General features: G+C 41.4%; 1 protein-coding gene across 1 annotated transcript in view; it reads right to left on the bottom strand.

Annotated features, from left to right (window-relative positions):
- Positions 1-13,802, bottom strand: part of DDX43 (DEAD-box helicase 43) — a 232,407-nt gene that overhangs the window by 171,187 nt on the left and 47,418 nt on the right. Inside the window, exon 3 of the mRNA XM_073626798.1 lies at positions 8,737-8,851. Within this exon, the coding sequence (XP_073482899.1) occupies positions 8,737-8,851 (115 nt within the window). The remainder of the gene's footprint in view (positions 1-8,736; positions 8,852-13,802) is intronic.

The raw sequence follows: 13,802 nt of genomic DNA, 5'->3' as shown, positions 1-13,802 counted from the left end.
GCATATTCCCGCATGGTGGCGGAAAACATGTCTCCCAAGGGGTAGTTCAGGGTTTGCCGTTAGCATGCTGAGGACATGCTGCCTAGCTCGTTTGCAAAATTCAAGTTTTGTTTTGCCAACATAAAAGCCGCCGCACTAGCGAGTTAATAAACCACTCCGGCGGTCTTACAGTTGGCAAAATGTTGAGCCTTAAAGGGACAACCATTAGGTAACATAGTGTCTTGCCTGAGTGTTCATGTAGCGACATATAACATATTCACCACAGGTGAACATTCCTACATTTTTGCAGGGGTCGGCTCTAAAAAGGTACCCACAAACTCGCTCTGAACAAACTGATCCTCGATAGATTTAGATCTGCGATATGCGATTGTAGGATATGGTAATATGTGTGGGCTCAGCACTGAGTCGGTTGTTAATATGTGCCAATGTTTTTCAAGTGTTTTCCTGAGTGTCTTATGCTGGTTATTATACTGCGCTATAACAAATTCGAAGATTCTCTATTTTTATTTGCTTTAGGATGACTAGGGAAAAGAAGAATATTTCTGCTGTGATTCCTGGCACGTCTGAAGGCCTTTTTAAGGAAAGTAGGAGAGTAACCACAATCCAGAAGTCTCATTTTGTTTGGCTGCTTGGACCCTTGAAGGTTGGTTCACATCTATATTATTACATATATATTTCCTATTTTCCCTGCCATGCATTGTTGCACCCTGGATACAACTAGTTATTACTCTTTGATCTTATGCTTGTTTAATTTAAGTTTGATCATTTTTTATTGATATATATACTGCTCTGACGTAAACATCAATGTACTAGGTTGCCTCATGCCTGCAGGCATTTAACGCTTTGAATATACCTATTGTTTCAAGGTCCTTGCTCCCCTCTAGGGGCTCTGGTCCCTACCATCGCACAGCAGCACTTTCTGGGTTTCTAGTTTGGTGGTATTAGCGGGGGGGGGGGGGGGGGGGGGGGGGGGGCTCATCCTGCTCATCGGTTGTCACCGTTTAGCCCGTCCCTTTTTGGAGGCTCGATACACCTCTAGATCTGCATTTACCCAGATCCATCCCTATGTACTGGCCGCACGTGCTTCTTTCCCTTTTATTTTTATTATCTTTTCCAAGTGACTGGTATGTATGTTTTTACTCTGCCTCAACAATGCTCATTCCGGTTTACTGTGAACATGAATTTTATATGTGATTTTGTCTCAGTGTAGAATACCAATACAGCAGTGTTACCTCATACGACATACCCCTGTAGAAAGGACTCTACAGAGGTCCAGAAAAATGTTGGGATTAGTACTGAAGGATCTGCCTTTTTAGATTCATGTCTGTTATATGAATTTGTTTATGCTGTATATGTAAAATCCTCTTTGGTGCTGTATGCACCTATATTTTTATAATAATAAATTTCAGTCTTCTTTATCAATCATTTAGTTGCCCTAAAAGTCCCTAGTATTCCTTGGGGAGGCAATTTCTTTATAACCAAGTAGGAACGCCGATCGGTCTCCTCCCCTAGTCAGTACCATCCTCCCACAATTAGAACACACCTAGAGAACACGGATAACCCCTTGATCGCCCCCTAGTGTTAACTCCTTCCCTGCCAATGGCACTTATACAGTAATCAATGGCTTTTTTTTTTTTTAGCTCTGATCGCTGTATAAGTCACTGGTCCCAAAAAAGTGTCAAAAGTGTCCAATCTGTCCGCCGCAATCACTATACATATATATATATATATATATATATATATATATATATATATATACACACATATACATACACACACACACACACACACACACACACACAAAATTATATTACCAAAAATATGTAGAAGAATCTATTTTGGCCTAAACTGAGAAAAAATGTTGTTAAAAAAATAAATAAAAAAAATTGGATATTTATTATAGCAAAAAAGTACAAAATATTGTTTTCTTCAAAATTGACGCTTTTTTTGTTTATAGGGCAAATAAAAGGCACAGAGGTGATCAAATACCACCAAAAGAAAGCCATTTGTGAAGAAAAAAAGGACATAAATTTTGTTTGGGTACAACGTTGCACGACCGCGCAATTGTCAGTTAAAGCGACGCAGTGTCATATCACAAGAAATGGCCTGGTCAGGAAGGCGGTAAATTCTTCTGGGGCTGAAGTGGTAACAATATGTAGATGTACACCAAGGTGAAAATTAGTTATGTACCTCTGATCTGGGATTGCTGGACTATATATTCCTGAGCTGTGAACACTGGGCTGAATATTCTTGACCCGTGAAAACCAGGCTATAAAAGTTCTTGACCCACGAATGCTGGCCTGTATATTTCCCATTGGAGATCACTGGGCATGTAGACCTGAGACCTGTGAATGCTGGCCAGTATATTCTCGATCTGTTAATGTGAGCCTATATCCTCTTTACCTGTGAGCATCAGTTTACACAATTCCTGAACCGTGTGCAGGATTTTGTCTAGCATACCAACTATCCGCAAATTGTCATTTGACAAACACAAACGTAGTGACGTACTATGAGGGTATAAAGAGGAAGTTAATTTCTCAAGCGCCACCCTTCGGACCCCTTCTGCTAATTTCATGTTAGAAGTTTGGCGAGCGATGATATGCAATTTTCAGATCGTACAAAACAAATGCCTTTTAAAATACGTTTGGCATAACTACATGCAAAGCAGCTTCATTATTATCCCATTAACCGCTTCAGCCCGGAAGATTTTACCCCCTTTCTGACCACAGCACTTTTTGTGATTCGGCACTGCGTCGCTTTAATTGCGTGGTTGTGCAACATTGCACCTAAGCAATTTACGTCCTTTTTTTCCCACAAAATACAACTTTTTGGTGGTATCTGATCACCTCTGCGGTTTTTATTTTTTGCACTATAAACAAAAAAAAAAAAAAAAAAAAAAAAGCGACAATTTTGAAAAAAAAAAGCAATTTTTTTTACTTTTTGTTATAATAAATATCCCCCCAAAAATATATTAAAAAAACAATTTTTTTCCTCAGTTTAGGCCGATACGTATTCTTCGACATATTTTTTTGTTTTTTTTACCTAAAATATCGCAATAAAGCGTATATTGATTGGTTTGTGCAAAAGTTATAGCGTCTACAAAATAAGGGATAGTTTTATGGCATTTTTATTAATTTTTGTTTTTTCTAGTAATGGCGGCGATCTGCGATTTTTATCAGGACTGCGACATTATGGCGGACACATCGAACAATTTTGACACATTTTTGGGACCATTGGCATTTATACAGCGATCAGTGCTATAAAAACGCATTGATCACTGTAAAAATGTCACTGGCAGGGAAGGGGTTAACACTAGGGGCGATCGAGGGGTTGTGTTCCCTAGTGTGTGTTCTAACTGAAGGGCAGATGACAGATCGCTGTTCATACTCTGAACAGACGATCTGTCTCTTCGCCCCTCAGAGAACCGGAAACTGTGTTTACACACATAGATCCCGGTTCTCCATGTGTCAGCAGTGATCGCGGGAGCCCGGCGGTGATCGTGACGTGGGGCACTCGCATCAGCTCCAGGGGCAAGCAGCACGCGTGCCCCTAGTGGCCACAGGGCGAAGCGACGTAATATAATGTCGTTTCGTACAGTGCAACTGCGGCGGCTGGTCAGCAAGTGGTTAAAGATGAGAATTTTGACATTTCATCAATTGCTGCACCACGAATGTTAATTCTAGATTACGAACAGTAGTTTACAAGACTGAACTCTTCCCAGTCGTTCCCCGATTCCAAGGATGCGTGTTTGTACTTTCGACTTGTGTGACGGATTTCTGTACTGACCACCTGAAAAGTATTGAGTTCACATCAGACAAATATTTTATAGCCTGCACATTCAGCTTTTGTCTGATGTAAAAGTCAAATCGTCTGTCGAATGCACCATTCTAACGATCCGAAAATACGCAGACAGCTCATCTTCAGACTTTTCCCTTCTGATTTTACCGTGTGTACGAGGCCTTAGTGTGGTATTTGCATTTGGAATCTACTGCTGTGAACCTACAAAATGCTTTCAAAAGGAGCTGTCCATGCAAGTGAAACAGGCCATTGTAAGGCTTCAAAAACTAAACAAATCTATCAGAGAGAGCAACATTATGAGTGGCCAAATCAACAGTTTGGTACAGGAAAGAAGAATGCACTGTGGCAAGCTCAGCCACATAAAAAAGGCCTGGACGTCCACGGAAGACAACAGTGGTGGATGATCGCAGGATCCTCTTTGGTAAAGAAAAACCCATTCTTAAGATTCAGACAAGTGAAGGTGGGTGTATCATGGTCAAAGTCTACAATCAAGTGAATACTTCGAGAGCAAATACAGAGGGTTCACCACAAGGTGCAAACCATAAGCCTGAAGAATAGAAAAGCCAGATTAGACTTTGCCAAAAAACATCTAAAAATGCCAAACCAGTTCTGGAAAAAAGCATTCTTTGGATAGATGAAACCAAGATAAATCTGTCACAGAATGACAGGAAAAAAAAAAAAAAAAAAAGCGTGGAGAAGGCTTGGAAAAGCGCATGATCCAAAGCACACATCATCATCAGTAAAAACATGGTGGAGGCAGCGTGTTGGAATGGGCATGCACTGGGTCATTGGCGTTTATTGATGTGACAGAAGCAGCCGGATAAATTCTACAGTGTTTAGAGATATGCGGTCAGCCCAGATTCAGTCAAATGCAGCAAAGTTGATTGATTGGGCGGCGCTTGACGGCAATGGACAATTATCCAGGACACACTGCAAAAGCAACCCAGAAGCTTCTGAAGGAAAAAGGAGAGGAATATCCTGCAATGGTCAAGTCAATCACCTTATCTCAACCCAAATTGTGCATGCATTTCACTTGCTGAAAGCAAAACTAAAAAGGCAAAAAGACCCAACCACAAAAAAAATAAAATACGTTACACCCCCCCCCCCTCCCTCCCTCATCAGGAGGGCAGGTAGATTGTCATGAAGGACAAGTTGATTAGGACCCTGGTTTAGTCCTTTGGACAAGTAGTTTGTGGAAGTTACATAGCTAGCCAGGGTGTTCAAAAAGAATGCTAGCCGGGAAGGAAGTGAACGGAGCAGAGCAGGACAGGGGCAGAGCTGGGCAGCCCAGGGACAGGGCTACTTGAGCTATGGTCCAATGTTTGCACAGAACCTAACAACGGTTTAAAGCGGGAGTCCGGCGACCAATCTTTTTTTTTTTAGGTCATTGAGACACTTTGCTAATCCCAAAATAATACTCACAGTTTGGGAGTAATATTTCCGCCTCTGTCTGTTTTCGTACTGAAAAATAACTTATAAAATGTGATTCTGGCTGTTTCCATCTTGCTTGTGGGCAAGTGAAGCCCACAAGCATTGATTTCCTGGATGCGGTGAATGCTGTTCATTCACAGCTTGTTCACGCGCATGATTATTGTTTTCACGCTGAATCTTGGGAAGCCTGACACTAAGCTCCCAGGAGACAGTGCGGCGTCGGGGAAAGGCAATAAACACGCCTACGCCCATGGTAGGAGAGACAGGAAGTGCCACAATAAAGTACAATACAAAAGGTAATTACAGCGATATTTTCGTGCGGCATTTGAACATCTATGCAATTAACTGAAGGGGGTAAGATTAAGTTAAAAATTTGAGTGGAACCCCGCTTTAAGTGCCTGTGAGCAACCACATTCGGCTGCACAAGCACGCCATTGTCAACAAATTAAGAGATTGCCAATTGTCTAGATTAGAAACAGTGTAACCTAGACAATCACCAATTAAGAAAATACATAAATACAAAAGTATGTTTTTAAACATGCCAAGCAAGGGCAGATTATTTTTTTTAACTAAAATTCCACTTAAAAAAATAAATTAAATTAAAAAAAAGAAGAAGGACCTAAAAACAAGGGAAAGCAAAGCCACAAGTTTTTGGAAAAGAATGGAAGGCCAAAACCTGTTCCTGTAGCAGTATTTAAAACCAAGTTCTGGTCAGGTCCTGATTGTAGGAATGCCAGAATGCAAGACACGTAATCTACGATAGTAAATATATCTGGAAGTGGCTTTCCTTGCTTTTATCAATGGGGAAATGACAGCTCAGAGATCCCTCTGTCTCTCAAGACCTGGGCTTCTATAGTCATGCCGTTAAAGCCAGTGACTAAGATGCAGAATGGAACAGGGAATCCCCTTGACATAACATGTCTGACCCTCTTGGAAGCAGCTAGAGGTCGTATGGTAGAAGTCTGTGTACCAAGTTCTTCTGAGCCAGTTTGGTGCCCTGAGAATCACTGGTTTGTTCCCTTGCTCCATTTTGTGGAGCAGTTCAGGTAGAATTCACCCTGGAAGAAAGGCACAGATTAGCCTAAACAGAGTCCAGGGAGTTATCAGATCATCCACAGCCAGTGCTAAAAGATCCTTGGGCCTGACCACAAATGGGGAAATTGTTGTTGAACCAGGAGACTAGGATAATCACGTCAGAGTCCTACCTTTCTGACATATCAGGCTAAAGATGTCTGGGTGAAGGGCCCAAATCTCTGGGTCCAAGCAGTAACAACTGAAGTAATCCACCTTGCAATTGCTCGTGGATGTGGACAGCAGACAGCGCTGAACAGTGTTTTTCCATCCACGAGATGATTAGGTTGGTTTCCTTCAAGACTCCCCACTTGGTGACAGAGGTAGGCCATAGCACTGTCAGTTTTTCACCCTGATCGAGTGTCCCTGAAGAAGGGGGTTGAGTGTTTCAAAGCCATGTTGATGGGGAGCTTGTCTTCCTTGGGTGACTATGTTCCCTGAGCTATCAGAGATTGGTTAAAATTGCTTGCTTATTGCCAAGGCTGGGATGAAAATCCACCAAGCTAGGGCTTTGTTGTATAGGAGCATGGGCAGCTCAAGAGAGGGGCTATGTAGTTCCATGCCAACAAGATGTTGTGCTGAAGAGACTTTGAGTAGAATTGTGCACTATGAGGTCTAGAACTCTTATGGGAGAATCTTACATGGGGATATAGCCTGCGCAGATAGCTTGAAGGAAGAGGAGTCCTTCAGAAAAAAGCTGTCTAGATACCCTTTGACCTAAATTTTCTGAGTTCTTAAAGGTTAACTCCAGGTTTGATTTAGCAGTTCATTTGGACCAAACTGCTCCAAAAAGGAATACACACAGCTGCTCTCAATGCTGTATGTAGCATCAGCATAAAGTGCTGTGTTCCAGCAGTGGATAGGGACTTCCAGTCTCGTGTCTGGAAAAACTGAGGCTGCATTGATCCCTTGTATTATGTATGCAGTCTCTGACCATCTCCTGTATCATGTCTGCTAGAGGTGCACCAAATGGAAATTTTGCCAATACTATTAGCAGTGTGTTTAAGTTATTGCAGACATGATACAAGAGATGACTGCACTTTTCTTGCACTAAAAAGGTAGCAATAATGGCCAACAAATTCAGATTAAATTAAAATTGATATTAAATAAAAAGTCAAATACAATTATATATAAAATATTTTTTTTTTTTTAAAACTGCCATTTGTGCATCCTGCATTTTCGGTACCAAACTTTCCATTCGGTGCACCCCTAACCATAGCCATTATTTATTTTTATTACACTATTTTTTTGTTATTGCTGTCACAAGCAATGTAAACATCCCTTGTGACAGTAATAGGTCAGTGACAGGTACTCCTTGTGGAGGAATCTAGGGTTTAGAAGACCCCAAATTCCTTCTTTGCACTTAAAAGCATTCAAAACACAAAAAGTCTGGGAACTTTGAATGCTACCATTTTTTTAAAAAATTGGCACTTTTAAATCTTCAGTAAACACTTAACTCGGGGTCACTAGAGCAGAGACCCAATCAAAGCAGATTACGGCTTCGTTCGGGTCTCCGGCCAGCCGGCAGACGTGCCCCGGCTGGTCACTTGGGCCTCCAGGTGGGATGGGAGAGCCCGGGCAAGCCAAAGAAGGACGTCCCCTCCCGCTCCTCGGGATAACAGCCGAGCGGCTGCTAGCCCCACCGGATAGCTCAAGAAAGCCAACAGCTGGCTCTACAAAAACGGTACCAGGTGATGCGTGACAGCTTAAAGTTAACCCGATTTGTTTTGTTTAATGTGAAAGCTGTTAGGCCGAGTAAATAGATACCCAACATGTCACGCTTTAAAATTGTGCACACTCATGGAATGGCACCAAACTTCAGTACAAAAAAAAATCTCCATAGGGGATGCTTTAACTTTTTTTTACAGGTTACAGTGGAGGTCTTAGGCTAGAATGGTTGCTCTTGCTCTAACGCACGTGGCAATACCTCACATGTGATTTAAACACTGTTTACATATGTGGGCGCGACTTGCGTAATCATTCGCTTCTGTGTGCAAGCACAGGGGCCCTTAAAAATTGTTTGTGTTTTTTTTACACTCTTTAAAATTTTTTTTTTTTTTAAATCACTTTTTTTCCTATTACAAGGAATGTAAACATCGCTTGTAATAGAAATAGTGCGTGACAAGTCCTCTTTAAGGAAGAGATATGTGGGGTCAATAAGACCAAGCCGGTAGAAGCTCTCCCATCTTTCCAAGCAGGTGCACATTAAAACAAATTCAGACAGCATTACAGAATTCATCCCTCTTGGCTCCAGCTAGGGCCGAGCAGACACCAATGCAAGAATGGATCTAAGCTTTGCCATTCTAGTAAGAAGTGGCAAGAGGAGGAGATGCCTATAGGATCAGCAGGAGGGTACATAGTATTTCCAGTGAACGATATGGGCAAGAAAATGGGTATATAAAAAAAAAAAAAAAAAAAATCGCAAAGCTAACTCACCTTTTTCTCCTCTCTCACATTTCTCTACAATCATGTTTATCAATTCTTTGGCTTTATCTTGTTGTTCACCGCTTCCAAATATCTTTACCTCAGTGTCATAATCTTCTTTTATAATCTTAAGAGGGGGGAAAAAAAAAAAAAAAAAGTTTCACAACTTGTAACAGCACATTAACACATCACCATAAAAAGGACACTACATTTTAATGAAAAAAAATCCCAATGCTACATCCCATACAAGAACCTAACCTATGGGATATTTCTTGTTCAAAATGTTTATTGAGAACCATTACTGGAAGGCGGCCACCCCCCCTGATGACCATCCCCGACCACAATATATGGGTAGCCAGGAGAGTCATATACCTGTCTCAGTTCATCACTGGAGACGCTGTTAAGCCATTCCAGTCCCTCAAGGAGCAATTTGATCTTACCAACCACAGGTTAGGGGACTAGCAGTGGGGGGGGAATACTAGAAGCCTCTAAAAAAGTATCACCTAAATTATCAGACCTTCTCGTCTATCCAGGTATAAACCAGACACCGACCCAGCCTGCCCCAGGTGTGGCAAAACTAATAGCACCTTTTACCACCTCATATGGTCCTGTCCACCCATCCAGCAATACTGTTCACAGGTTATCCAATTCCTCCACGATCGCATGGGCTCTCCCCTAACACCGTGTCCACGCTAGTGAGTACTTGGTCTCTTTCTCATATCAGAGGAAGAGAAGTACCTAATGATATTCCCACAGGAAACCCTATTCACTGCCAGAACGCAGATAGCCCAACTGTGGCTTAGGCCTGTCTCCCCTACCATTCACCAGTGGAAGAGGGCCATGAATCTCACCCTTCCCTACAAAAAAAGTCCTTTACTCTCACTCCTCTACTTGCATTGATTAATGCCAACTGCTTCTCAAACCTGTTAAGACTAATTAGCAAGCATTATGTGAATTCATGCCCCTAGTGCAAGTAACCATGTCTAGAAATACCCCAGCTGCTAGTACGATTTGTCAGACAAGCTTACATACCCTGTTATCTTATGTTGGTGCCTGTTGCACCCTGCATCTTGTATGAAATATCCTGTATTGACTTTTATGCTCAATAAACTTATATTTTGACTCAAAAAAAAAAAAAAAAAAAAAGAAGTAGTATGTTTATTGAGTTGACAAAAAGACAAATAAGGCAAGTCCCAGTACATGTACAAAAACAGTGCATTGCATAGTTCACCTTTAAAAAAAAAAAAAGTGTCAAAGATAAGTTGCAAGGAAAAAAATAAGAAAAAAACAATCACAAGAAACGGTGTACATATCAGGGTGGGAAAAAAAAAAAACCCACCAATGATTTTATCAAAAAAAATAAATAAAAAAAATAAATAAATGTTTGATTTTTATCAAATTTTAATAAAATGCTTTAGAGTAAAAATGTATCTAAAAGATAGTATTCCATTTAAGATACATTAATAATTTAGTTTATTCAGCATGAAATGGAGCTTAGTTATGCAACATAAGGCTGTATATTCTGCAGTATTTAAATTTTTGGTAAACTCATTCAGTGAATCCATGCTCTGCAAGCTGAGATAACATGCACTGCATTGATGCATTCACACAATTTCACAGTAACCATGAGATATAAAAAAAAAAAAAAAGTTCAGGAATATTCCTTTAGCCCATTGTTTTGCAAATCTATATGATTGAATCGGTTCTGATATCGCCGTTTTACCAACCTGACAGCTTATTCTAAATAGGAAACCTTCATTTTGTTTGCAAATATTAAAGATGCTAATTATAAGCAAGAATGAGTCCTTACATTTAAAAGGAGGAGGTCCACCTTAAACTTAAACTGACTTTTAATAAATGGACACTTACCTGTCCAGGGTGCCCGCGATGTCGGCAGCAGAAAACGAGCAATCGCTCGGTTCTCAGCTGCCCCCACTGCCATTCTCGGTCAGGGAATCAGGAAGTGAAGCGTTGCGGCTTCACTGCCCGGTTCCCTACTGCGCGTCTTCACTGGTCCCCGTTGTGTTGTGGGAACTGTGCGTTTCCCACAACACAACGGGGGGCGGGCATCTGCGGCTAGCTTTTCCCGGAAGTGGGTGCAGATACTTGTATTATACAGGTATCTGCACCCCCCTGAAAGGTGCCAATTGTGACACCGGAGGGGGGGAACCCGATGAGCGGAAGTTCCACTTTAGGGTGGAGCTCCACTTTAAAGAGCACCTGTCATTTCAGATCCATCATGGCAGCGCTTGTTAGCGGGCATCCACTCACCTGCAGCCGCCACATCCCTCACCTTAGTGTGTCACTTTTTACTAGTGATTTAAGTCACGTTTTAGATGGGGGTTTAAATTAAATCCACCCTGGTACATATTAGGCAGGAACTTATTTAAAAAAGGCGAACAAAGTCTACAATATAGAAATTTAGCGAAGTGAAACTAGCTAAACTCCCATTTTCTTACCGATATTATCACTGACAGCCTATTAGAACTAGACTCAGCCTCTGCTAAAGAGGCTAATGGTTTACCTAGGGGATATTACTACAAATCTGAGGATTAATAGGGGAAAACAAAAACCAAAAAAGGTATCTACTTTTGCTGAAGCTACAGCTGGAGGGCCGTAGTTTGGAGATCCCTGCCCTAGACACTTTGTAAGTTAGGTTCACTTTAACTATTTGACAACACTAGTAATGGACATAAAACACTTCTCAGGAGCTACTGTAAGATTAACAAAGCCTATTTTAAAACAATGTAAAAACATTACCTTATCACACAGAGATGTATAAAACTTTACACAAAAGCCAATTTTTATATACTTGTCTTAGTATTCAGTTATATACCAACCTCTTCCATATACATATTGCCCTATCATAGCCCATAACTGAGCCTTTCCCAACTTTGTACCATAGAAACAAACTTCTTTCATAATCTCTACTGGCATAGTTTAAATGTCAGCAGTATTGGACTAACCACATACAGAGGCCCAAAATCCAAGGAACTGTGAAAGACAGGTCTGGAAAAAATATATAAATACATCACATATGTATGATGTATCTATGTTGCATACACTTTTAGACCCATCGACTACAATTCGTGAAAAAAGCAGTGCACTACTGCTGTAAACACATTGAGCTATGCCCCTGCTACATTGGACAACATAGCCATTGGAGATTAAGAGTTTTGTCTTTATGGTACAAATTTGGGAAATGCCGACAGGTGGAAGGTGAAAGAGGAATTATGTAAGTGGAAGAGGTTTACATAAAAGTGTGTGAATCTGATGGAAGTAGAAGAAAATATTACAGCGCACATATGCAAAAAAGACATTTACCTCCAGCAAGGCTAGTTAACCACTTTACAACCGGCCCATAGCCGAATGACGGCAGCAGGGCGGTTGCTCAACTCTGGGATCACGTCATATGACGTCTTCCCAGAGTTCCCCTCTCGCGCGCCCCCTGGGGCGCGCACCTGAACACATCCGTGACCGCCGGGTCCTCTGGATCCCGGTAAATGGCCGCTGATCGCGGCCGTTTACCATGTGATCGCTCCATCAAATGACGGAGCGATCACATGTAAACAAACCGGAGTCATCTCATGACGCCGGTTCCTCTCCTCCCCTCATGTGTACCGATCTGTACACTGTGAGCGGAGAGCGGGGGTGGATGGATGGCAGTAGCGCTGTGGGTTGTATGTGTAGTGCCCACAGCGCTAACCAATGACATCCAGCCATCCTCAGCCATCCCTAGTGCTCTGCAATGCCCCAGAATACTGTACAACTCTGCCGTACTTGGCCTCTGTATGTGGCCAGGCTGTGGAAGTCTCACACATGTGGTATCGTCGTACTCAGAAGGAGTAGAAGAATCTATTTTGGGGTGTCATTTTTGGTATGTACATGCTATGTGTTAGAAATATTTTATAAATGGACAACTTAAAAAAAAAAAAAAAAAAAAAAGAAAATGCGTTTTAACCACTTCCCGCCCGCCAGCTGTCATACGATGTTCTTGACTTTGTGCGGGGATATCTGAATGATGCCTGCAGCTACAGGCATCATTCAGATATCAGCTTTTTCAGCCGGCGATTCCCTACACCATAAGAATGATCATAGCAGCTGTTCCACTGCTTGATCGTTCTTACGGGAGGCGAGAGGGGACATCCCCCCCCCCCTCCGGTGCTTCTACCAACTCACCGCTACGATCGAAGCCAGGAACTTTATTTATTTATTTTTTTTTTTTTTTTAAATTTCAGGCTTCCCAGCCTAGGAGGTGAGATGTGAGGTCTTACTGACCCCATATCTCACTGTAAAGAGGACCTGTCATGCCATATTCCTATTACAAGGGATGTTTACATTCCTTGTAATAGGAATAAAAGAGGTCAAAACATTTTTTTTTTTTTTAAAAAGCATCAAACTAAAATAAAGTAAAATGAATAAGAAAAAAAAAATTTTTAACGCGCCCCTGTCCCTGTGTGCTCGCATGCAGAAGCGAACGCATACGTAAGTCCCGCCCACATATGAAAACGGTGTTCAAACCACACATGTGAGGTATCGGTGCGATCGGTAGAGCGAGATAAATCATTTTGGCCCTAGATCTCCTCTGTAACTCAAAACATGTAACCAGTAAAAATTTTTAAAGCGTCGCCTATGGGGATTTTTGAGTAGAAAAGTTTGACGCCATTCCACAAGTGCGTGCAATTTTGAAAGGTGACATGTTGGATATCTATTTACTCGGCGTAACTTCATCTTTCATAATATGCAAAAACATTGGGCTAACTTTACCGTTTTGTTTTTTTAAAAAGCACAAAACTTTTTTTTCTCCAAAAAAAAGCGTTCAAAAAATTGCTGCGCAAATACCGTGCGAGATAAAAAGTTGCAATGACCGCCATTGTATTCTCTAGGGTCTTTGCTAAAAAAAAACATATATAATGTTTTGGGGTCTATGTAATTTTCCAGCTAATAAATGATGATTTTTACATGTAGGAGAGAAATGTCAGAATTGGCCTGGGTGCTCCAAAACACCTGGAGGTGCTCCCTGCATGTTGGGCCTCTGTATGTGGCCACGCTGTGTAAAAGTCTCACACATGTGGTAT

The sequence above is a fragment of the Aquarana catesbeiana genome, linkage group LG04, assembly GCF_042186555.1.
Source record: "Aquarana catesbeiana isolate 2022-GZ linkage group LG04, ASM4218655v1, whole genome shotgun sequence".
NCBI lineage: Eukaryota > Metazoa > Chordata > Amphibia > Anura > Ranidae > Aquarana > Aquarana catesbeiana.
The sequence above is the reverse complement of the archived record's forward strand: the minus strand, read 5'-3'. Positions and strand labels throughout refer to the sequence as shown.